The 27703-nt window shown below is 33.1% G+C and overlaps 1 protein-coding gene across 6 annotated transcripts in view; it reads left to right on the forward strand.

Annotated features, from left to right (window-relative positions):
- The window catches only part of LOC143225169 (WW domain-binding protein 4), a 52719-nt gene extending 38770 nt beyond the window's left edge, over window positions 1-13949 (forward strand). Inside the window, exons 1-4 of one of the 6 annotated variants that reach the window (XR_013013665.1) lie at window positions 4-4591; window positions 5595-5751; window positions 8404-8486; window positions 13624-13673. Coding sequence is in view for 4 of the 6 variants with exons in the window: in XM_076454127.1 (XP_076310242.1) it covers window positions 8404-8486; window positions 9939-9983; window positions 13624-13828 (333 nt within the window). In the remaining 2 variants the exon portion in view is untranslated. Of the gene's footprint in view, window positions 1-3; window positions 4592-5594; window positions 5752-8403; window positions 8487-9938; window positions 9984-12975; window positions 13046-13623 lie in introns of those variants that run through there. The other 5 variants (XM_076454127.1, XM_076454153.1, XR_013013666.1 and 2 more) reach the window with 5 other exon arrangements.
- Window positions 13950-27703: the final 13754 nt, after the last annotated feature.

Consider the following 27703-nt stretch of genomic DNA (forward strand, 5'->3'; position numbering starts at 1 on the left):
TTTTTTTTTAATAACAGTGTCAATATTGGGAAGATAAATCTTATTTTTGGTAAGTTATACAACAGAGAAAAACTTATAGTTTCAACTTTTATTGTTTTCTTTAATTAACTTAAATAAGTCTTCATATACAGGTAAGATATTCTTGGTTAATTTTTTGTTCCATTTTGCAAAGTTTTGAACAAACACCTTTGAGATGAAATTGAAATATTATACACATTAAATATATAAAATGTGATTTCACAGTATTGAAAGAAACAAAATATAAAAATTTTAATAATAAAGCAAAAGTAGTACAGATATATTCAATAAAGTCAAGGCTCTCAGTATCTTCAAAATTCTCAGTTTATTCAGAAGAGTAACTCAGAGAAAAGTAAATTTTGTGGACACTTAGTACATGGTCACTTGCACACTGTAATTAAGAAGTCATTCTTTATTCCATGCAGTAAATATGATATATCCTATATGATAAAAATAATGATCCAAACTATTAACCTCAATTCTAATTTCCCCTCGGTGTGGATTCCTGTACGTGGTGAGAGAACCTCCCAGGGAAGGTTCTATTCTTTCAGTTTACCTCCTCTGGGATTTAAACATCCACCCATGTGTTTGGTGTGTGTGAGGCAACCCGTGAAGGGGAGGAGAGGATTCTGGTGGTTGAGGGGTCCAACCCTAACACACCACTTTGGCCTTGAATTCCTGTAGATAGGGGCCTTGGGGTGCATGTTCTCAACAGGTGTTATGGACATTGTATCTGATGCTGGAGTTTGTATATAGTGCTCACGAAATCCTGGCATTGCTGCAGTGTCTTTGTTTGACATTGTAATGCATCCCCTCGTAGTACTTCATGGTGTGTGGGGTTAGAGGGTACCAAAAAATTATTTATTTATTATGGATACTTCAATTACAAATCTTAATAAAATAGTGAAAAAACAGTCTATAAGTGAACAACCACTTCTTGAAAATTCTGAGCAGCAATCCTCACCATCTGTACCACCTGTTGTACCTCATTTTCTAATATTGCATTCACTGTCAGACAAGCCTTTAGGGCAGATGTCTCCCTTTTTCATTCAGGAGGGACTTGCTGGCTCTCTAAAGTCAGTAAAGAAGCTTCAATCTGGTGACATATTGGTGGAAACATTCACATCTCAACACAGTGAACTCTTCTTGCATTCAAAGGCAATTGGGGATATATCTATTGAGGTCACACCTCATGCTACTTTGAATTCATCACAAGGAGTTATTGTTGAGTGGGATTTGAAGAACATCACAGAGTTGAAGATTCTCACTGATTCCTCCACCCAAGGAGTTTCTGCAGTGAGGCGTATATCCACTCGCAAAGATGAAATTATTGTGCCGACCAGTGTCCTCATTCTCACATTTATGTCACCACATCCGCCTGCCACCATCAAGGCAGGTCATCTTAATTGCAGAGTAAGGCCATACATTAAAAAACCCTCTCCAATGTTTCCAGTGTCAGCAGCTTGGTCACTCAAAGACGTCGTGTCGTGGTTCCTTGACATGTGCTTATTGCAGTGGCAAGGACCATGGGTAAGGCGTCAAAGCCAGAAGGAATCTTGGATTAAGTTCACAACTGGCATATCTTCTACCACCAGTTCCAAAGCCATATGGGACAAGATTTGAAAGGTCAGTTTGCAATATAATTCTATCCCCCTCTTGATCTTACTCTCTGATGGCCAGGAAGTAGCTGATACCAGAAGCATTGCTCATACTCTAGGTGAAAGCTTTTGCCAAGTATCTAGCACTTTTGCTTCTTCTTCCACCTTCTTAGCCATCAAGACTCGGGCAGAGCAGTCACCTCTTTCCTTCTGAGCTGATTGTCTCTATGACTATAATCATCTCTTTACACTGATGGAACTCAAACTGGCCCTTTATCGGTCTGGTAATACACTGATACACTGGTTGGACCTGATGGTATACACTATGACATGCTGCACTATTTATCTCCTGCTTCTCTTAGTATTCTTCTGATCATTTTTAACTGCATCTGGCAGGAGAATGTTTTTCCTGATGCCTGGCACCAGGCTATTGTCCTACCTTTCTCTAACCCTGGGAAGGATCCCAAGATTCCTTCAAACTACCATCCAATTGCTTTGACAAGCTGTCTCTGTAAGACCTCAGAGAGGATGGTTAATGCTCGTCTTGTTTGGTTCCTCAAATCAAATAATCTCCTCTCGCCCACCCAGTGTAGGTTCCACCATGGACCACCTGATTCGACTTGAAACGTCAATCAGAGAAACCTTTCTCAAACGACAACATCTTGTATCAATATTCTTTAACATTGAGAAGGCTTATGAGAGAATATGGAGGTATGGCATTTTGTGAGACCTCCATATATATGGGTTACGTGGCCATTTGCCCATTTTTATTAAATATTTTTTAATAGACAGGATATTCCAAGTTCGTTTGGGTTCGACACTTTCCCGATCTTTTCTAAAGGAACTTTTACACTTTTCAGTATAAAAATTAATGCCATCACTGAACAACTCCCCTCTCACTGTTGCAAACTGGCTCTATGTCGACAACTCACATCTCATGTCAGTCGTCAAACATGAAGTATATTGAGCGGCAGCTAGCTACAGACTGTTCTCAGTCATTTACTGGAGTGGACCACAGCAAACAGCTTCAACTTCTCTCTCTCTAAAACCTTTTGCATGCACTTTTGCTGCCAGTTTAGTATTCACCCTTATCCTGATCTCCATATCAGTGAAGTTCTGCTGCCTGCAGTCCCTGAGACAAAGTTCTATGGGCTTATCTTTAACCTTAACCTGACCTTCATACCACACATCAAGCAGCTACGGGTCAAATTTACAAGAGCACTGTATATCCTCCTTAACCTCTCTTCCACCACTTGGGTTGCAGATCGATGTTCTATGCTAAAGATATATCGTGCTCTTATTTGATCGACACTCAACTATGGATCACTGGTCTATGGCTCTACCAGACCATCAGCCTCAAAGATGCTAGACCCTATTCATCATCAAGGACTTCGGCTCTGCACTAGGGCTTTTCACACTTCCCCAGTTCAGAGCTAATACATAGAGTCTCGTGAACCTTCATTGCACCTTCACCATTTGCAACTGTCTTTACTATATGCTTCGAAACTTCTTTCCTTGCCAAAGCATCCCACCTGGGGTTGTGTTTTTCTTCCTCGGTGGGCCATACTTTTTCAGAACAGATGGTCTGCCATTGCTTCTTTTGGCCTTCGTATCCAGATGCAGTTGGATGAATTGGGTGTGTCCTTGGATAACATTGCTGTATCCACTGGTCAGCCATGACTTCTTACAGTCCCCAATTGTGACCTATCTTTTTGTGATCTGAGAAAAGCAGACACTCCTGATTGGAAATACTGTCTGCTATTTGCTGAACATCTTTCGAACCAACCTTCCATTGCTATTTATATAGATGGTTAGAAATCAGGTGACTGTGTGGGCTCTGCTGTGGTTTGTTTTGGTTTGGTGGTTGTGCGAAGAATTCCCTCTACAGCTTCTGTGTTCGTCGATGAAGAAGTACGCCATTTTTCTTGCCCTGGATCACATAGAAGCTAAGCAGTACTTAAACTGCAATTTTTATACTGACTCGCTTAGTTCTCTACTGGCCCTGGAATCACTTCACGTTGGTTCACACCCTGTTCTCGCTGATATTCAAACCCAACTGACCCATTTGTTTTTAACATCTACTTCTCTCCAGTTTTTCTGGATACCAGGCCACGTTGGTATTTGCAGGAACGAGTTTGCAGACACAGCAGCTAATTTTATCTGCTTTGGCACTGTCACCACTGTGCCTGTCTCATACATGGACTATGGTCCTGTATTCAAGGCTTGGCTCTGAGCCAGCTTGCAGTCGACTTGGAGTGAGCAATGCGAAAACAAGCTTTTCCAAATTAAAATCCTTTGTTGGACTTTGGCTGTCTTGCTTCCGTAAGGATCAGAAAGAGGAAGTTGTTCTAACTAGACTACACATTGGTCACAGTTCTTTAACTCATTGTTTTCTTTTATCTGGAAATGATTCATCAATGTGTAGTCCAATATGTAACAGTCAGATCACAATAAGCCACATTTTACTTTCTTGTCATCATTACAACTTAACGATGACACCATTTTAAACATATTCTGTCCCAAGGTTTGTCCGTAATGTTAGACACTGTTATTAGTGATGGTGACACCTTCAAGGTGACACCCACCTTGATAATGTTTTTAGTTTTTTAAAGGCCATTAATGTTTTTAATACCATTTAAGTTTTTTAATTTATACATAACACCTTTTTAGTGTGGCTCCCTTTTAAAAATTACAGTTCATCTAGTTTTATTTGAAGCTAGAAACAGGCCGTAACATTAAATAACTCAAAACCAGGACTGGAAAGGCCAATTGTGGGTTACTAACACTGCTGTTTGAACTATCCGTTAGTCATTCTGGTGAGTTATTATTATAATTTTGCTACACGCCTTTTAAAACCTTTTTATTACTTTCCTTTTCGAAAATGGCCATAATGTGAAATAACTCGAAACCAGGACTGGAAAGGCCAACTTCAGGTTGCTGATGGTGGTTTTTGTACTTACCTGTTAGTCTTCATGGTGAGTTATGATAATTACAGTTATGCTACAGAAAGTCCTTTACAACTTGAATTACTGTAGTTTTTGACTTAACGTTGTAGACTAGATGTAAACATTGGTTTTATGGTATTTATGTTTGTTTTTTTAAACTTTGTTTTGTTTTACCCTAATTTCCTTTTATGAATTTTACTAAATTTTCTTGTTACCTTTTATTGGATGTTTTCAGCAGATAGCCTAGGTGCTTTGTGCCATAAAACACTAAATCAACCAACCAATCAATTCTAATTCCCCCTGTTCTACATTGTAATTCTTATATGGGAGTAGAAATATTTGAACTTGTATACTGTGTAGATGAAACTTATAAAGCTACAAAACATACCATCAAAATCATGGTCTTTGTATTCAGCATAATCTGGCTTTTAGTATTTTAAATGTAAGTGTACCTGATTTGAATATTGTATTTTTATGATTGAAAAAATTCATACAGATATATACTTTTTATTTCTGAAACTCCTATCCATTACTCTTCAGCCAGTTGGCATTTTACATCAACATTAAATGTACCATTAATGTAATATTGATACTGCACATAATCCATTTTAATTTGCAACTCATGCAAAATGCAATAAGACCTAAATAATTTTGATTAGTAATTTTTATGAGTTCAAACAATCTGTTTGTTACAATTACAAAACATAGCAGCAAATTTATAGCTTTATTAGTTTGAAAATTTGAGTTTTTGAAATTGGTGATGAAACTTGAACTTTGCATTTCACAAATTTAAAGCTTTTAAAACTAACAAAATCATAGACACGTTGTCTGAAATCTAGGATTATTTTCACTGAAATATATTCTTTATATTGTTTAAATTTATTCTATCCATTTCTTTAGAATTGTCTTCTTTGTAGAATTTTTCTGTGATAAGCTGTAAGGCGCTTTATTCATGAATTTAATGTTTCTGTTCTTTGGAAGTATGCTTCTGTTGCAAAAATGTTGAAAAATTTTATAATTTTTCTCTCTTCAGGTCAAAGCATGCAACTTTAAGAAGAAAATAACACTGAGACTTCCTTTAAAACTTAGAAAAACAAGTACAATTTATTGTAATCCATACAACTACTTTTCATATACAGAGTAATAATGTGCAAGTATATTTGCACAAGTTGCTCAATATTAGAAAACAGGTAAATAATAAACTAAATAAAACAATTGCATAATAGAAATATTAATTGAAAATTTTCAAAATCACATTTTTAACCAACTTTTAAATTTATGGGGATATGTCTCACACCAGATCTGCCCTTGAATTGTTAGACCCCATGTAAGCCACCAAGAGCAAAATAGTGTATGACTTAATTGTAACTTTAAAACTGTATATTTCATAATACTTGTTTTAAAATTGACATTAAGTTATTTCATTTATGTGGCTAGCTAACTCTACAAAATTTAAACATTAAGATTCTCAGTTTGATATCTTGTAAAAGCAGTAATGGATGTTTGACTAAAATTAGAAGATTTAGATGAGACAGACAATCAATATTTTTATGACTTGTTTTCCAAATTTGTGTAGCATATGTACTTACAGAAAAACTAACAAGTAAACAAAAATTTTAAACAAACAAAACTAGGCCAACTGTAGAGCAATTATATGCAGTAGTTATTGTTCATTTTCTAGACTTAACTTAAATGATTATTGAACTAGTGCATATTTTAGCTTAATTTACAAGCTCATGATTTCTGCATATCATTCTCTCATTTAGCCAGTTTGTATTTTCTGAGAAACATCAGGATGTTGCATGTGAAATGTCAGATTTTTAAAGGAAAATGTGAAACAAGTACATGTTTTTGTTGTTTAATTTATTAAATCAAAATAAGCTTCTTTAGACTTGTAAGTTTATAAATGCCATCTTTAAAGAATTGTAGGTCCTTTGATGCATTGAAGTTTTCAAAGGCACTTTCAGTTGACCTTTGATTTGAAAACGTTTTTTCCTTTAAAAAAATGTTCAAATGTTTGAAAAAGTGACAATCTGAAGGAAAAAGATCTGCTGAATATGCTGGATGGAATAAAGTTACTATTTAACTTCATTTTGTATTTGGACAGTAACATGTGAGACTTTAAGTCGATCATTGTCATGAAGCAGTAATGGTTCACTGCGACTGATTATTGCTGGATGTTTTCATGGCAAATTTTGATGCATAATTTCAAATTTACAACAGTATTTCTCAGCTGTGATTGTTTCTTTTGGGTTTAAGAATGAATAATGGATCACATGATCATCAAACACTGATCATAAGCTTCTTATGTTTTGGTGGTGCTTCATAGTCAAGTCACTGTCCAGATCATCATCAGTTGTCATGAAGAATCCATTTTACATCACAGGTGAAAATTCTATGGAAAAATGAGTTGTTTTTATTGCACGTAAGGGGTGAGAAATTTGTCAACATGTTCTCTTATGGTTTGATGGGTATCTGATTCAACTAGGACCTTTAGTACATCCTCATTTAATGGCTATTTGAGGGCCACCCAGAGGCTCATTTTGAAGGCTTGTAGCACCAGAACAAATTTTCCTTAACCAATACTGTGCTATGTGCTCATTAGCTGTGCCATTTCCAAATGCATGATTGATGTTACAAGCTGCTGTCGCCATATTGTGACCAAGTAGAAGAAAATTACACAAATAACAACTTTTATACATGGTGACAAAAATCAGTATAAAAATGAGTTAGTTTCTGAAATAAGAAAAATAAAGGGACCTTGATATGTATCAGGCATTTTACTATATTATCCTGACAAATATACGGTAATACTTAAAATCGAGTTTCAAATTTGCACATAAAAATCCGACATTTTAGATGCAACAGCATGATGTTGTGTTAATACATTATGTAGATGTAAATGCCTAGTACATTTTTCTTGTAAATATTTTTTCACCAATGAAGTACATATTATTACATAATATTTATTATATTTTGGTGAGTCTCATGCTTTCTTATGTCTCATCATGTAGCTGATATTAACTTACAGTTATTGGCAAAGCACTTATTTTCTTACAGTTATGGAAATTACAGTTTGTATTAGAACATATTTTTTTAAAACACATTGAAAACATTATCTACAGAAGTAATCCGTCTGTATTGACTTTAAAGAAAGGTGGAAGTTGATGTTTTGCTATTGTTCCAAGGGTTAAGGGCCTGGCATGACCAGATAGCTTGTGCAATCATCTCAAAATCTGTGGGTTGTGAGTTTAAGTCACTGTACCACCAAACATGCTCACCATTTCAGCTGTGGGACATTATAATGTGATGGCTGATTTTACTATTAATTGGTAAAAGAGTAGTCCAAGGGTTGGGAGTGGGTGATGATGACTAGCTGTCTTCCATCTGGTCTTTTGCTGCTGAATTAGAGATAGTTACAACAGATAGCACTTGTTTAGCTTTGTATGAAATTCAAAACAGACCAAAGGTTTATGACAAGATTAATCAAAATTGGGATTACTTCAAATAATTTTGAAAAAGTAAGAAGAACAAATACAAAACATGTATATGTGTTTCTCTGTAAAGAATAACTGTGATATTGTTAGTAATTTTCATAGATGCCTAATACAGCTGTCACCATTATTAATGTGGTAAAAAGTTGTATTGTTATAAGTAATGGCTCTTTATGGATATTTGTTAGTGGATATTTTATGTATTTGTATACTCAGTAAAAGGAAAATACTATGTCAGGATACTTCTTTTTTCCCAAGTTTTATAAAGTTTATAAATTACTTAATGTATATAATTTATTTATGAGGAATAATGTAGTGTTTTAACATATGCTCATTTGTCTTTCCAAGGCAAATGAAGAGGAACTTCTTGATTCATTTGGTCCACAACAAAAACCTGATCCCTATGGATGTTGGGAACCAGTAATTAAAGAGTGAGTATTGAAGGTGTATATGAGGTATTTCAGCTCTAGAATGTAAAATTTTGGAAGGCTTTGAAATTTTTTTTCCTTAACCCTTTGAGAACTGGGAAATGTAAGCAGCCAAGCCTAAGAATAGCTTTCCTCAATTTATGCTGTTTTGAGCCCTGTGGAGGTGCAAAATGAAAAACACCCAGCTGAAGGAGAAATAAAATGGGTGTGAAGAAATTTTTTTTTAGGTTGATAAACCAATCCAGATTCACCACCTCCCAAAAAGGAAGAGGATTAGTGTAGGAGATTTGTTGGGACAGAGCCAAATGAAAATGGCAGCAACCCAGAAACCAACCTCAATCATCCCAATATCTTGGTAAGAAGTCCACTTGTAAGGTGAGAAAAGTCCAAATGGTGAACCAAGAAAGGTCAAGAAATTGGCTTAAGCATAAAAGTATAGATGACCAGATGTCTAACTATGAAATCCTTGGGAACTAGAAAAAAGAAGAAATAAATCCTGGAAAAAGGATTACAAACCTATCTGATAGAGTATTTAGCCATTAGGTCTAAACCTGTTACAAAAATGTGATCCCTTTTTTGTTTTTGTCTGTTCAGTAGCCCCTGGTAGATATGACCCTTCCCAGTAATGACTTCCTTTTAAATGAAATTTTATTTATATGCACAGAATGATTTTACACTGATCTGACCTACCACAAATTGCTTCCTGACAGATGTGGTTTCAACTCTGATTTTGGGCCAGAAGATCAAATAAAGACTTTTCTTCATGTTAAATATCTAATTCACAGAAATTCTTAAATACGGTGTACACAGAATGGAAAAAAGAGATCACATGACTAGATATTGCTTCACAGCTTAATTTAAGTATCATGGTACTCTTGAATGTTCAACTTCTCAGTACTTAAGTACAGGTATTTTGGTTTAAAAAACTTTCAGGTTCTGGTCACACAAAAACTGTTGTTTATCTTTGCCCTGCTTGTGGAATTAAGGTTTATTCTTTTAGTGAATGAAGTAAATTTTGAGCCAGTGGACTAGATGTTAAGTAACTTGATTAGGACATACTAGTGGGGTGTAAAGATTAACTCATAGTTTGTTGAATAACAGACTCAACTGATCTGTGTGATAAGCATGGCTAATTAAATGCTTCAAGGCATCCAGAATAGCTGGAAAAATCTCATGCTGAGAACGGGAAGTTGCTGTAAAGCAAGCTTGAAGTGTTAATGTTGAAACATGACGTGTAAGTTGATATTGACCAAAGCTGCAACAAAAGCATCAAAATAAATAAAATATGGAAGTTTGAGAACTTTCAGTCAATTTGAAATTATTTTAATGCATCATATTATATTTTATTTAATATTTGTATTCAGAGAATATTATTTTATTAAATATTGGCTGTAGCCTAGCAGCAGTTTAGTTTGATATTTATTTTTCTTTCTTTACTGGTTCTTTTATTCATAGAATGGTCCTTTTTCAGAGCTGGGTTCAAAGGATCCAAGTTTCCAGGTGAAATTCTTATTCAGGATAGGGCTGTTTTGTTAATTTAAGATACATAGTTTCTAGTGTTTAATTCTTTAGTTAACCCTATGCTTGAAATGCAATTATTAAAAAAATTTAAAGTGTAAAAGTTTTCCTTGTGTATGCTTTTTTGTGTAATGATCATTTGCTACTCTTATTAAGCCTTTTTGTTAAAGGATTATATGAGTGATATACGTTTCTCTGTATTAAAGTGTTTTTTGTTTTTTTCTGACATGAATTATGCAATTCACTGTGAAAGGTAACATTCATTCTCATATCCATGTCTTTGCTAAAGGATGTTTATGTATGTATGCCTCATTTAAGCTCATTAGATTCTGTAATTATTCAGACCTAAGAGTATGATTTGATTCAATTAGAGCAGAATTAGTTGGATTTAAAACTTTCAGTTAGGGGATAAAGTTAAAAGTCTCAGTCAAGAATGGTCTTAAGGTAAGATATTACATATAAAATTAATGTATTTTTAATAAGGCATGTTCAAATAGTTTTTCAAAAGTTTTTGATGTGTTTCATGGTGCAAACTCCATTAAATTCATTCCATAGGTAGGAGTGTCTAAAGATGTACATGTGACATGTAAATTACATAAGTCTTGTCTACATCTTAGCAACTTTCAGCATGCTCAACATGTGTAGGTAATAAAGTTATTTTTTTGTTGGTGTTTGTTTTTGATCTTCTGATTCGGGTGGCATAATATTCTGGAAAGTCCTGGCTGATAGAATCAACTGAGTAGTGAAATCATAAATTGCTTTTATGGTTTGTTGTTTCTTTTTCTATATTGGCTTTCACAGCTGCATACTGTTCAAGATCGGAACATTCTTTAAGTAAACAAACTTTCATTGTCTAGGAAGTTAATCCTATACATTACTATAGAGAAGGCCCAGCATGGCCAGGTGGGTTAAGGCATTCAACTCGTAATCTGAGGGTTGCGGGTTTGAATCCCCGTTGCACCAAACATGCTCGCCCTTTCAACCATGGGGGCATTATACTGTGACGCTCAATCCAATTATTCATTGGTAAAAGAATAGCCCAAGAGTTGGTGGTGATGACTAGCTGCCTTCCCTCTAGTCTTACCCTGCTAAATTAGGGACAGCTATCACAGATAGCCCTTATGTAGCTTTGCGTGAAATTAAAAAAACAACAAAAAAAAACAAACAAACATCACTATTGAGCTGTCTTAGATAATAAAACCATACCTTAGAAACATTGTGATGTAGTAACCGACTATACTTTCTGGACTATTGAAGCTATTTAGGCATTAAAATCATGTAATTGCTATTCTAGTGGTGAACATTTGGCTATAGATATATTGGTAGTAGTTACTGATTCAGTCACCTAAGTTTCATTATTAATTAGCATGTTTTTGTATTAATACAGCATATCATATATTGATTAGTTTTTATATTGTATTTTGCCAGCTATTCTGCTGCTGTTTTTAGGTAAATTCTAAGAATGACTGTTATTATGTTTGTAATAGTTAGGATTTGAACCTGGATCTTCTTAAATCCTCTTAATTAGGATTTCAATCAAGTAACCTGTTTGAATGCTTTTGTGAGAGATGTCTAGTTTTTATTCACTTCAGTGTTAGATTGTCTAAAAGTAGTATCAGTTAGGTGGATATAGACTACTAATTTTATCCTTTTTTTTCTTGTGTAGTTATCTTAGTATATCTTTTCAATTTGTAGTATGACTGTCTAGGCAAGATAAGCTGTAGTAGATTTCTCACCAAACCATTTTATTTCTGGACATTAATATTTTTGTGACTAATGATGGCAATGTTACAACATCTGTACATTACAAATTGATGGGCACACAAAGCTAATTATGTTTTCACTCCAGTCATCCTCAGTACATCAAGAGAAATATTTCCAAATAACAACTCACCAGATTATGTAGGCACTGCAATAACAACCAATATTATAATGACAAATCTATCAACATGTCCCACTTTTTCAAAAAACAAGGCTGTCTATTAAACATCCAAATTTAATTATCCATAACTTGCTTAGCTTAAATTACATTAATGATTATAATTCCAACACTGTAGATAATTCAAAACTAACAACTAAATGTATCCACCATGCTTCAATGAACACATTCCTATTTTCTTATTAAAGTTTTAATACCCATACCAGCTATCTTTAGAATACACTCCTACTGATCACATTACCCTTGTACTTGCTTTCTACCCATTCAACACACAAATAACATGTATATTGTTTGACATATTTCAATTCGTAACACAGGACAATACCACTGAATCATTGCCAAGTAAATAAAATATTACTGTATTTTTAAAAACGATTTTTTTCTAAAAATATATTTTTTTTATTTTATCACCTTTGCATTGTTATACTCCTTTATTCAATGTATTCATGGAAGACCAGTTTGCTTCTGTACTTGGGAATATACTGGTTCCTGTTCTACTCAATTCTGAAGCTGGAGTAAGAAGTGATCATGGTTTTTTTTTCATCTTCTACAGAAGACCATGGCCCAGAAATTTCTGTAGGCTATTTCGTATGCTCAGATCTCTATTATCTCAGTTATTGTCTCTTCTTCTCCACAGTAAGCCCTTTGCATTATTTTTATGCTAACAAAATTCATGCTCGAATGGAATTAGGAAGCTCAAACAAGAAACTAAGCTTAATTCTGTACTAAATCTTTGGTTATACCAAAATTTTAGCTGTATAATATAGTATGTGGCTATCACATATGAAACTCTTAACTAGTTGGTAAGTTGTAAGTATCAGAGTAATTGAATGTTTTTAGGAAAAGTAATCAGAATAGCATTCAATCAGACTTGACTGAAACAACTAGAAACTTGGAAACGACAGAAGTGTACAATGGTTCTCTGTATTTCTGGCCAGCCATTTTCAAGGACAACAGTAGACAATACTAACGGCACTTCAACTTAACAGGTTAACAATCAAAAAGACATACTCTTGATGTGTAATTTTATCTTAGATTATTATTACCATTCGTGAAATTCCAAGTCTTGCACAAGGCCCAGTATTGCTAAAGGAAAAGAAAGATCACCTCTCTGTCGTCCTGTCTAACTACAAGTATGTTACATTTAATAGATTGTTATGAAAAGCAACACCATTTGATCAGTGTGCATGTTAAATGTGTATGTACTAATATCCTTGGTCATGATGTCCTAATGTGTTAGACAGTTTCAAGTATCTTTTGCTTACCTAAAATTCAAGAACGGCCATTCTGTACAGATTTTTAAAAATATATTTCATGAGTATGCTTTAAGAAAGGTACATTAATTTTCTATTTTATAAAATGGTTACAGCCATGATATCTATCTATTACAAGGTCACATGCATACTCACTTTTATAGCCAATTTTTGTTCTTAAAACATATTCAGTTAACTGTGTTTTGAAATTAAGTTGAAGGTGCAGCTTAAACATGAATAACAGTTTAACATACCACTGCAAAGTCAAAGCACTTTTTACAGACAATTAATTTAAAGTTTTCCTATTAAACCATGACTTCTGAATTCCTATCCAGTTCTAGCAAGAAACAAAGTATTTTAGGTATTTTTGTATTTTTTAATTTCAGAATGAACAAGTTCCAGCTTTCTAACATTTTAAATTTATTTACAGATCTGAATTGCTAGATAATTCTCAAGATACAGTAGAACCTTATGTTCCAGTTTATAATGAGGAAAACAAGGTTAAGTTCCAGGAGAAAGTTGTGGAAACCCTTGCGAGTTCCAAAAATAATAGTAATTCTGAAGTTGGTTTTAAAAAAAGAAAAAACCTGTCTGAATTAAAACGCAATGTCAGGCGTAGAACTGATAATGAATAAAAAAGTATTTTTTGTCACTGTAGATTATATATTATAAATATGGAAAAATACAAATAAACATGTATGCTTATGTGTGTATGTAGCCATGTAAAATAAAGGTAAATTTATATTTCATCCTGAATATACAGAGCCTGTTGTATTCTTCAGTATAATCATCAAATCTTTGTGCATAATGTGAAAATTCATTCAAAAATATTAATTCCCATTTGATGAACTGTGGCACTCTATTCAGTAAAAAAATATAGAGAAAATTAATTTCTATAAATGTGGAATACAAACAAAGTTAGAGAAATTGCTGCATTAAATTTGGTAAAGTTCTTTAATTGGCAGACTTGTTGAATGCAGGCAAACCATGCATTTTGTACCAACTTTTATTTATGTACAATTTTTTTGTTTGTTACACGTACGTGCAGTTTTTACATAATGTGATCGAGAAAGTCATTAAGTTAATTTAATTAGAGCTACTTTTGTTCTTGTTATTCCCTTAGAGATAACACTTGGTCTGCCTGTGTAGTATTACTAAAGCTGCACTTTGTGGATAAAGATTTACAGTAGTTTTCTTCAGTAGTAAGTTAGGTGATATCTCCAGGTTATAACCTCTTTTATGTTTATACAGAAATGATCAGTCACTTGGTTAGTGCTAGTTTCTCATACTGAGTATGACTTTACCAGTTGAGCTAAGTAACGTGATTTAGACATTCTAAAGCATCATGTTAAGTGAGTTGGTTAGCTTGGAAATAAGTTTCAAGGAAGTAAAGAAAGCCTAACCAATTCACAAGTCTGGTCCATAAAATAAAATATGTACACTTTTTATTTATTTTTTATAACAAAGTTTGTTTTTCATTGTATTTTATGTTTATTGTCTAGTTCATTTATTCCTTAGTACAAATCAGTATTACTTTACAATGAACTGCACCATACCTGCATTGTTGACAGCATCTCAGCCAGATATTAGCTGAGAACATACATGGAAAAACTTTGGCTACAAGCACAGTTCCCTTTGAACGATGTGAAGTAGATTTTATTTCAGTTTTCAAAGATTGAGTGAAAGAAGACATGAACGATTTTCTAAAGCATTTTAAGCAAATAATTACTTGGAATGGCTGGTCTCAAGAGTGAACAGTCATGAACTTCATTGAGTTCCTAAGAGAAGTGCAACTGAAAGACTTGGATATAGTCCTTGCTGAGTTGTATCAGTGGTGCAATCTGGTGGAGAATGGAGTAATCCATCAAGTGGATGGAGTTCATGCCTCAGAAGAGAAGTGTCAAATAGAATCTGTTTATGTGAATGATATGTGATATCTGCATTTTGAACCATACCATGCAATAGCTTGCACAGATTGCGAAGACATCCTCATGAATTATTTTTAAAGCAACTTTCAAGTAAGGGGAAAAAGCATTAACTGGGTTGAGAAATATTCCCACCTTTACAGAAGAAGTTTCTCGAAGGTATGAAGTGATAATTTTAAATTAATCTCAGAAAAGGAAGAAACTTGCAGAGACAGCTGTTGTGGCTACATTTTGAACAGGCTGTCCTTTCAGCTATCTCCACTATGTCAAGCTCAAGCAATTCCAGTAATTAACCAAGCACTCTCCACATCTTGACACATCAGTTCACTAATTTCTATTGATTATGTAGGGTTTTTCCAATCCCTCTGAGGTTTTTATGCTGCATTTATTCTAGAAGAGAGGAACAAAGAATGTGCATTTTAGGTCACTTTCAAGTGAACTGCCAAGACATTGCAGATCAACAAGGTAAGCAAGACTATCAGTTTCTGTTGATGACAGAGCAGATTCCAGAGAGCCAATAGTGCCTGTACTATGCCAAACAGCAGGATAGGTAAAGCTATAAGTTTTGGCCAACGACTTGGTGGATCCAGGAGACCTAGCATTTACAAGTGATAAACTCCACTACTACAGTTCGGGAATATTAACGATGCCCACTTCAGGTCTGGTCACGTACTTGAGGAATCATGGTAGATTGTTTGTGCTTGAAAGGCTTGGTGATCAGCCAAGTTCTCTTAAGCATGGATGGAGCTTGGTATGTACCTGTAAGGATGCAGTGGTGAGTGACAGATCTTGTTTCATACAGGAGCAGCCAGAACACTGGTAAATTTCACAATGTATATCAAACTGTCAAAGTGAAAACACCAGTATGACTGGAGAAAAAAAAAGTGCTTTGTCTAGGATATCTTATTTATATTCTCAAGGTGGTGATCCCATAAAAATTATCAGTCAGTTTTTCTCATGCAACCAATGAACTGATATTCAACAGGAGAGTTATTTGATATCAGCCAGATAGGTAACAGTGAGCTGCATGAGTGTATATTGAGTATATGGATAAGCGGAGTTCATTGTTTACTGTCAACAAGATCTAGTGCACTTAGGCAGTGTAAAGCAAGTATCCAGCCCACACGTGAAATAAACTGTTTCCTGTCCAGGAAGCAAATAGCATTAATTTGGACAGTTATCTGTCCAAGGATAGATAAAGTCCCAATGTTGTCTTATGGTTATGAGCAATTGGCTATTTAACATTTTACTGCATTGGTTTTTGGTGCATTAAACAAATTAGAAATAACAAAGAAATTGTGACACTAGGGTTACATAAGTCACACTGCATCTAATAGTAAGTAGGTTGAGGATTATTAAACAATCTGGGCAAAACACAGCATGAGTAATTTAGAGACTTATTGATAATATCATTGTATTTATGAAATCATATGATATGGCTAATCAGGTTGAACAATAACTTACTGCCACATTGATACAGGTCTTTTACATCTGAGTAAGTAACTACCACACTAGCTTGAAAACTTGAAGTATAGCCAGTTCTGGCATACATTGTAAGTTAAATGATGTGATCATACAAACTTTGGAACGTGCTTGGTTATCTCCATTAGTGATTGTCAGAAAGAAGAAAGGCACATCAAGTTTCTGTGTTGATTTTGATGATTGAAAGATATTACTAAATCTTTATTCCTTCCTCTTGCAACTAACACATGAACATCTGGACATGTAAGAAGGTTTTTGTTCATTCAACACTTTAGATCTGGTTGGTATCTGGATACTGGTAAATTGAGACTGATGACAAAAGCATACCCAAGGTTGCTTTTAGCATGATAAATAGTGTATATGAGTTTTACATAATGCTGTTTGGCCCATGTAGTGCATCTATCAAGTTTAAAATGGGAATGAAGTTAATACCAGAGGTAACAATAGAAGAGATCCCAGCTCAACATCAGTGATGTTTTCATATGTGGTTGCAAATTCTAATCAGTGGCATTGAATTTAAAAATGTTACTCCATCAGATAAAGTAGACTTGAAACTGAAATTAGGAAAACATGTATGCCCACATGCACAGAAGTGTTATTTTTTGGTCATATAGAATATAGATGGAGCCTTTACATATCTTACTAAGATAACATCGGTATCAAACTGGCATTTTCAAAAGTTCATTTTTCTTGTTTGGAATCACATTATCAACAATTTTTGGAAACCTCCAAAATAACAACACCATAGTCTGCTGTAAAATTGAGATGCAGTTTGGATGGAGCAAGGAATATGAACAAGCATTTCAACCCCTAAAGCTTGCTTTAGATTAGGTTCTTGTGCTGATATGTCCACAACAAATTAGTGAGTTCCTATTAGACACCAATTCCAGGAATATTGGAATCATGTCAGTATCTTTGCCATTGTAGAACAGAATGTGTAATCACATATATTTATGATACACTTTTGGCTTCTGTACAGAAATACTATATGATGAAGAACAAATTATTGACACCACTTATATGGTAGAGGTTCATAATCTGTATTGTCTAGCTATAATAATCCCATGTTAAGGGGTTTTATTAACCCATGTATATATATAGTAATTTTACATAGCAGCTGTATTGATTGTACTTTGACTATTATTTGGAAAAAAACATTCATATAGTAGAGGGGTATGTAAGCTCCATTGAAATACTGTTAAATGTACCTAATATCACATTTTTTCTCTTGAATACTTTTTCTGAAAAAAGTTTAGGTTATGATCTGATTAACTATCATGTTTAAGTTTGTGCTACATGCCAAACTTAGTCTATCACAGGTGATGTTGACATGGAGTTCTCAGTCCTATTTTGCTATGTAAAGCCATGATTATTGTTATGTTAATTTGAAACTTATGGCCAATTAAAGTCAAATAGATGATTAAAATTCAGCATTTTACTGTACACTGTTTATTCACAACATGAACTTACCTTTTGATACAAATTACATAAATCCACATGATTTCAAACATTATTCCTATTATAGTTATGTAGCCAATATAATTTTTTTTGTCATATCACTATAAATTAATGGAGCTAATACAAAATTTGCATATAATACTAATTTGTTCAAAAATAATTTTAAACAATTTCTATTTTGGGAATTCTGTCTTTATTAAATTGTTTCTCCTGTAAACATTCTTGAGACGGTGCCTTGTAGAAAATTGTGACTGCTTCTTCCTGGTATTTCAAATGACTGTTACTTATAATTAGATTATTCATCAAATTAAAAGAGAAAAACAGAATATAGTTATTTAGTGTTAATTTGAATAGTGAAGTAACTAAGGAACAAATATATTTAGAAATGACTATGGGTTGTTTAGATATGAAATAAAAACAAGAAGAGTGAGTGAACCTAAATTTAGAACATTAGTTTTCCTCCCCACAAATAAGCCTCAGTGTAAATACCACACTTACTGGCAAGCTGAATCACCAGAACCTGTAAGAATGAGTGGTCCCATGATGTTTACAAATGTAGTTCTCTTGTTTTATGGTTAATTAGATGAATATGTTGAAAGTTGATTTTTTATATGGATTGATAACATAGCACATATTTCAGACTGGACAGATGTACAAGAAGCTGATATAAAGAAATTAATAACTACACATGGGGCAAAGAGTTTTCTTGGGACATATGAAAAGTTAAAGTTAACTCACAAGTTACAAAAGGAAAAATTCTTAACAGAATGCACAAGATGAGATTCAGTTAATATGATCATGTAATGGGTAAGTAAGCTAACTGAATAAAGAGACAAGTCTATGTATTTGAAGATAAATTACAAGAATTAGGTGACTCATTAAAAGTTTATGTACATACAAATGAACTAATAATCCAACACAGATTAAAAAGGTTAAATCTAAATGATACTGACATTCAACAACCAGTGTTGTTACAATTAATAGAAGTAGCAAAAAAGAAGAGCTCAGACTAACTTAAGTATACAGACTTACATGTTTTCACACACATTCAGTTGTTACAAGAAAAAATGAAGCAAAACTGGTTAAGTAGAAACAAAAAGGTAGTATAGTAGAATAAAACAGTAACTGTTAAATATTTTAAATGCAATTTTCAGGAACAAATTGCTAGAGATCACTTGAAAAGCAAAAAGAACACAATAAGTAAAGTTTTTAATTGTGGAATAAAAGAAATGTAGCTCATGAAATTAGATGTTGAAATAAATTTAATAGCAAACTGATGGTTAAACGTCTAAAAAAGGAATTATATAAGGTGAGTAAAAACAAGTAGTAGCAAAAGTAACAAAAACATAAATCTATTCAAACCACTCAAGAATATTTGAATTAATTCTGACAGTAGTTGTTAATAGATCAAACATAAATGATGCCAGTGAGATTTCCACAAGCTCTAGATCCTTACTGCTAAGATCAAAATTAATAGACAAAAATCTGCAACTGTGAAGAAATTTCCAAACCGAATATTAACTTATGTTACAGTGCATCCAATTATAACCTTAGAAAACCATCATGTTAAAGAAGTGGTATATTTATAGCTTGAGTATTTGTTTTATCTTCATAAAAAAGATTGACTTTGAAGCAGGTGTTATTTTAGATCAATATTTTCCAAGAAATTATGATTCTGGCATATCCATTATACACAGAAGTGGATATATGAAATTTTGAAGGAAGGTCACCCTCAGGCTTATGTGTAAAAGCATTGCTAATTACTTCAATAATACTGGGCACTGTAAATAAGCTTGTGTGGCAGTGCCTAAGCTATGCCTCTGCATATGTGCTAATGTAGAAATTTAGAAGCAGCAAACTGTATGAACAGATGCCTGAATTACTATATGACTATTCATTTAGTGATCACCACAGTAAGACTAAAGATAAGAATGCAAAACACAATAGCTTGATACTTGTCATAGTGTTACACAACATAATTCAAAATGGCATTATATTTAAGAAACACAAGAAAAGTACAAATAGTTATATTAAAGATGAAAAAATAAACTTATTAGCAAAAACACAGAATCTGTAACTAGAAATAAAACAGGAATAAGTAAAAGAATGGAAAATTCTAAAAAAAGTAATAACTTTATTGGCCCCTCAGACAATCGTACCTAGAGTTGACAGTAAAACATCCTATCAGGAAATTCTGTTAAAACATATACATGTGAGATTAAGGTTATATATATACCTGAGAGAAACCTGATTATTGATTGTATATCCAGCTGTCACTTTGTCAACTACTGAATAGGTCTGTTTGAGAACTGAGTATTTGGACAAGATAGCAATCATGAAGTTATGGTTATTAATGTCTTGACTAAGTGAGTCATCATATAAAATGCAGTAATGAAATGACACAAAATGAAGTACCAACTGAACAAATATTTATTATCAAACTAAAACAAAGTTTGTGTACTTACTTTTCATTACATGGATTATAGCTTTTATTTCATTAATGAGGCTGTTTCTCTTTCAAGATCCTATTCCAGATTGTCTAAATACAGTATTTCTTAGTTCAGAAATAATTTCAGATTTGCTTAAAATAACTAGCCTATTCATTCAAATTCCAACATAGGTGATTGTGTAATCTAGAGAATTTCCTATTAATGAAAGACCTGCTGTCAAAATCTTTGCACAGTGTGTACTGTATTGCAGCAACAAGTATCATGCACTCAAGAATAACAAAGGAATGAAAGTATGTGGAACAAAATCAACTAAGTAGTATTTGTAAAGACTTTTTATATACCTTTTTCTTTGGTATGGGTTTTATTCTTCATTCTTGTTTGAGCCCGTAAAACTGTGTCATAAAATAAATACCCATGACCATTTTGTATTCTGTACACTAACTATTATAAATGCCATTACTATACTTTATTGCTTAGTTTAACTGTAGTTTTATTAAAGTTACCTCTATGTGAGTTTTCTCATCTGACAATATAAAATTTTGTGAAATAAATATGTTTTATTGTTATTCATGAGAATGGCAGAATGAGGAAAATTCAAGAAAAAAAAAAGCATGAAAACTATGACAAATGTTTTGTTTTCCTAAAGTTTTGGAAGTTCTAAATATTTTCTGGCTCTCCATGTAACCAATGTATCAAATGAGTATTTCTTTTCATGTTTGAAAAGGATAAAAACTAACCTACAAAATAATGGCCAAGGAACTACTGGTTCTTAAGCAAAAATTGCAACATTTTTCTGTTGGTAATTTAAAACCCTGCAAATTACTATAATTTAAAGAGCATTCCTCAGTGAAATAAAGCTAAGCACAGCATGTTAGTATGAAACATTTATAAGAGTAATATAGATAAATCAGACTAAAGGGAATATTTAGTGAAAAGGATATTGATGTTAAATAAAACATAATATAATGTAAGAATGAGTGTTGCCAACAACTGATTCATAGTTTTTATATATAATATTGCAGTTTCCATGGTTTACATGAAATGACATCCTTAATGTTATATTTATAAAGCAAGCAGTATTAGCTCCAAAGAAAGTTAATTGTGCATTAAAGGAAAGATAAAACAGAAATCTTATTTTGAGGAAAGTTAACAATGCATTTGATGAGGATTGTGAAGCAGAAATGATGCAAGTAGAATTTTAAAAAGCAAATGAACACAAAAGTAAAGCAATCAGTGTTTAAAAAAACAAGCAAAGTAAAGAAAGAAATTAAACTAAAAGATAAAGTTTTGCTTTATACCCTGCTTTATCATGTATTGCAGTTAATGCATGTGGTGCATATGATATATATATATATATATATATATAAAGAATTTGAATGTCTCATGTGAATATGCAAATTATTAGGTTGAGGAATAATTTGTGAGCTTTTTTAAATAATTTCATTCAAGCATTACATGCAAGACTATACAATACTTCAATGCATGAACACATTACACCCAAAACATTTATTATGATACTTTATTTCATGTAATACCTAGGTATATAGTATGCATTGTTTTAAACGAAATTGCAAGAAATTAAATGTGAAAAGCAGATGGTGTCGAAAATGCTCGATTTTGTCCACTTGACATTCCATTTAATGAGCTGAAAATGAAAGCAAAAATTAAAGACATATGAAAATCAAACACACCATCTATTAGAGCAAAAAATTATCTACCAAATGACATGAAATATTTTGCGAAAGCGTTTCATATATGAATATATTTGTTTAACTTGAAAAAATGCTCACGAATTATTCCTCAACCCAATATTTCAAGACATTGTAAATTAAACTAATATCTGTGTACACGCTATACAGATACTCAAACTGCAATACATAAAATATTAATTTTTAACTATTCAGAGGCTTTGTTATTACAAACTTTATAAATAATTGTACTGTCATTTTTATTTGAGCACACAATGTAGTATTTTATATGCTGTATATTTAGAGTTTGAATGTGTTTGGGTTAGCATGGAAAACAAACTCTCTATATGGATTGTATGTTAAACAAGTATATGGATATTCATGAAGTGCACTACATAATATTATGAATGTGAAGTGTCTTGTCCAAAATTCTTAGAATGTGCTATAACTTTAACCATGGCTCATGCAGCACAAGGCAGTATTTGATTAACCTTTAGAAAACATTTTAAAAAGAATAGTATCAGTGTCACTATATTTAGGTTGAGGAAAATGTTCATTAAAAGAGTAAAATAACTTATGGGTAAAGGCAGATGTGAAAATAAAACAGAGCTATTTAAAGTGAATACAGATATAGTATCTGTCTTCCAGTTGGAAATATTTTGTTAATTTTACTTTCTATGATCCAGGCATAATAATATAAACAGGTTGAACATTTTATATATAAAGTGACACTAAACAGTCTGTTTCAGGTCCACATAGATTGTAAGCTACATTATTGTGTAGATATAAATGTGATGCATTGATTGATATTTAGGGTTTGGTAAAACCTTTTTTAGGATTGAATTTGTAATATGTACAAATGTAAACCATAAGGTGTGCCATATAAATTGTCAACACTAATTTTACATATTCAGAAACTTTATTCATTATTGTTACTGAAGTGAAGCTGTTAAGTTGATCCTAATGATAATTCAGAAAAGAATATTTTGTTAAATTTTTTGTTTATTGTATTACAACAAGTCCCTTTCAGTTGGAGCATTTGAACTTTACAACAACCTTATAGTCATCAGTGAAGTATGATATTGCCTCAAATGCATCTCAGTAGGCAGCCATGATTGGAAATTTGCTATCAACCACCATTGAGATAATTCATCACAACCACATCTTGGATCTGTGGAAACTAGCTAAGATAATAAAAAAATTATAGAATGGGCAGAGGGAGAATCTGACAAAGCTTTCCAGCACCTATTTAAACACTATGGTTGACAGTTACCTATCATAATAACAACAGCTGATTCCTGTTGCACACCAAACACAGTAAGTTAGCTGGTTGGGCATTCACTATCTTATAGAGCAAAAATATTCCGAAGAAGGCAAGTGTAGCATCCAAGCTTCTCACAAGCAGCACAAGGATGGAGTTGGGAGCTATTTCATGCAAAGATACTTGAAGAATATCTGTGCTAGTCATCTCCAATTTAAAAGTGATAGACTAGAGAGAATGCAGCCACCAATTCTTGAGCTGCTCTTTACCAGTGAATGTTGAGATTGACTGTCATGTTATAACACCCCACAGCAGAAAGGCCCAGCATATTCAGTGATAGGAATCAAACCTGAGACTTGCAAATTGTGAACCAAGTACCCTAACAGTCAGGTATTCTGTTAAGAACTATAAAACTGAAACAGTATTTTTTGTTATAACATAATGTAACTTGACAATTATGTTTGGAGAGTTTCAACAACATCCTGTGGTGGCTTATTCATAAAACCACATCAGAAATATTTACCTGTACCTTTTAGGTATCTTCAAGTTTTATTCTTTTATTTCAATTTTGTTTTGTAACTAATATGTATTTTAATGTAGTTTTGTTTGATACAGTACCTAGTTTAATATATGATTCAACTTGCATGTGTATTCAGTTTGGTTTGATTTCCTTTTTCTTATGGCCATTTTCAATCTGCATAAAATGTATTTAATATCATGTAGACTCACATAAATATGATTTTATTTTGTATTGTAATTTTGATTAATATTAATTTAATTTAATCTTCAGATTTCCCTCTTTGGTTTAAATAATTGTTAAAACCTTTATTGTTTAAGATGCCTTGGTTTAATTGTTATGGTATCATGCTTGTACTCTAAGGATAGTTAGCCTATAAATTTGGCATTTAAATTCTAATTTTTAAATAAAAGAAGTGTAATTGTTAAACAATTATAATATTTTACCCAAACATAACCAATAATGAATGATTCTTTATTCATATTTATTAAATTCTTGTGCTCTGTTCTGCATGTAGTTATTACACCTTTGTAAGCAATATGTACAAAGACCTTCAGCTTGCACTAACCCTTTTGCTTAGATAAAGATTACTCTGTATGCTGCCCTAAACTCTTGAAGTGAAGGTATACACTTTACAATGGCTGTTAGAGAAATTTGTGTCAGTTAGTATGTTTGAACATTTATCTCCTTTAAGGTGAATTGAATGCTAGATGAAAATACCAGGAATTATTTCATAAAGTACTGACCCCTCATGTGGTAAATAGCTTCCTCACAGAAAGTAGAAATTAATTTATTGATGTTGCAATGTTTCTTCTGGCTGTTTATTGTTCAGTTAATTCTGCATATTTTGATTTTCTCAGTTACAACATATAGTAATATGTTTTACAGCAGTCTCATCCCTATGAAGATTGGTAAAGAACTTCCAGGATTCTCACTTTCATCTTATTAGTGCAGAGGAAGTTGACAGCCTGTTAGTGGAGATGTGCTGGATTTAAAAAAGGTGTTTCTGAAGCAAGATAGTCAGTTTCCTCTTTTAACTTATCCTGTGCATGGTCAGGCACATACATATATTCAGTTAATGGTTTTAAAATCAAATTACTTTGCTTTTTGATATCCTTAGGAAGTGCTGCTTTTGGGTTAGTATCAACTATTTGCAGTTTGTTTCCTTCAGCAATCCAGGGGACAGCTTGCTTTATAGCTCCCAACTCCATCCTTGTGCTGCTTGTGAGAAGCTTGGATGCTACACTTGCCTTCTTCAGAATATTTTTGCTCTATAAGATAGTGAATGCCCAACCAGCTAACTTACTGTGTTTGGTGTGCAACAGGAATCAGCTGTTGTTATTATGATAGGTAACTGTCAACCATAGTGTTTAAATAGGTGCTGGAAAGCTTTGTCAGATTCTCCCTCTGCCCATTCTATAATTTTTTATTATCTTAGCTAGTTTCCACAGATCCAAGATGTGGTTGTGATGAATTATCTCAATGGTGGTTGATAGCAAATTTCCAATCATGGCTGCCTACTGAGATGCATTTGAGGCAATATCATACTTCACTGATGACTATAAGGTTGTTGTAAAGTTCAAATGCTCCAACTGAAAGGGACTTGTTGTAATACATGGTCTTTGCACTTTTAAGCCTTTGTGCAGAATATTGCTTTTATAATCTCTGAGGCTTGTAAGGTGTAATAGGGATTTTATAGTTTAACTGAAGTATACCCTGGTTCCGGTCTTAAACAGTATGTTTTGTACATTTTCAATCTTATCTGTGAATGAATCATATTGATCACTGATTATGCATAATACAAGATGGAATGAATAAAACCTTGGTAAACTATAAGCAAGTAGTGTTTTGTAGCTCTGTGTTCTGCTACAATTTTCAGTGTAATAATTTCTTTGATACTTTTAATGATAATGATGTTAATATAGCTGGTGAAGTTTGGTTGTTTGTAAAAGGTAACTTTAGGTACTTTAGTATGTTTTTCAGAGGGATAGCATGTAACTAGTAGCTAGGCATCTACCTCCATGCTTTTTTCACCAGTGCCCTGCTGGTACACAGGTAAGTTTACAGATTTACAATGCTAAAATCAGGCATTCGATAACCCTCGATGGACTCAGCAGAGAGCCCAATGTGACTTTGCTATTAGAAAAACACATACACACTCTTTCCACCTTCTAGGATTGTTGTGTGACACTATGTGATAAAGCTTAAAGATTCTAAGTTGTATTGGCTTTTGATCTCATATTTGGAGATGAACCTATCTGATGGAAGGGATCTTACCAGTAGTTTAATCATCTGAAGCATTTGAGTCATTTTTTTGGAGAATTACAAATGATTTGGTGTATAAAAAATATAATTTTAGTGAATTTTGTTACATACATATATACATGTCAAGCAAAGAAACAACATACATGTTAGTAGTAAATGTATAATGGAAGTCATATAGAGATGCTTGACAAAAGAAAGAAATTTATACATTAAAACAAATACTGCAACACATTCCAAGCTGCAGTGTAAATAGATGTAACTGTAGCATAAAGAAGGCTACAGGAAGTTTCTATTATCAACATTTGCTAAAGAAAAGTAAATTTAAAAAAAAACTAAATGATGGATACTTTAATCAGAAGGAAGACTGGGAGAAATACATATAAATAGGCTGTAGCTGTAAATCGTTTATTAGAAATAAACATAAACAAAAATTTGATGTAAAAAAAACCACAATAGTAAAATGTATCTACTGCATAAATTAAAGTGCTTTTATAAATTAAAAGTTATAAATTAATAAGTTTATAAACAATATTAATATGGAACAGTTAAAATTCAGATGGTCATCATCAAATATACATTGTGTTGATTAATTTTGTCACAAGAAGCTTATCAGCTCATTGATGTTTTTATGATTAATAACACCCAGCTAAAACTTTGTTGTAAAGAAGTTCCAGTTTGTTATTGTTGGTAAGAGCTTAGAAACAAGCAAGAGCCTTGTGGTGACTTTTCCTTGCTTTTGGTGCACAAACTCTTGTATATCAACAAACACAGACTTTAACCACTCAGCATGTTCATGTGGGCATTGGGGGACGAATGGTCTAAATAAGGGACCACACATTATGTCTACAGATAACATAGGCATATTCAGCAAACAGCTTGTTTATCTCTGTTTAGTTAGACTATAGGCTATTAGGACATGATTTAAGTGTTAGTCTCAGTCCATTCAGGCCAGGCTAAAAAATTTAGCAAACTCAAACTTGACAGTTTGTATCTTCCTTTCCACTTATAAAGTTTGTATCTTCACAACATCCAAAACTTTACACGTCTCTGAGAATATTTGTCTGTTTAATTTCACTGAGTAGATCTCTTTGGTGTATCTATTTCTTAACTGTCTTTTTGTAGTTATTCCTCTGTTGTATGGTGGCTTTTCCTAGCTTTTGGTGCACAAACTCGTGTGTGTCAACAAACACAGACTTTTACCACTCAACATGTTCATGTGGGTACTGTGGGACATATGGTGACTTCAAGTGCTACACACTGGGCTATCCAGTTCTCCACCAATACATCAATCACGAATTGTGTAGATTTATCAGCAAATGTATATGCCTTGCTTCAGTTTGTAAAATAACTGATGACTAAAGATGTATATAGATGATACATGTTCATCTCTGGAATTGAATCAACAATATCCAAGGCAATTATTTTGAGAGGAGGATTAACAATGCTTAATTGATTAGGACAACT

The sequence above is a fragment of the Tachypleus tridentatus genome, chromosome 1 (genome assembly GCF_004210375.1).
Source record: "Tachypleus tridentatus isolate NWPU-2018 chromosome 1, ASM421037v1, whole genome shotgun sequence".
NCBI lineage: Eukaryota > Metazoa > Arthropoda > Merostomata > Xiphosura > Limulidae > Tachypleus > Tachypleus tridentatus.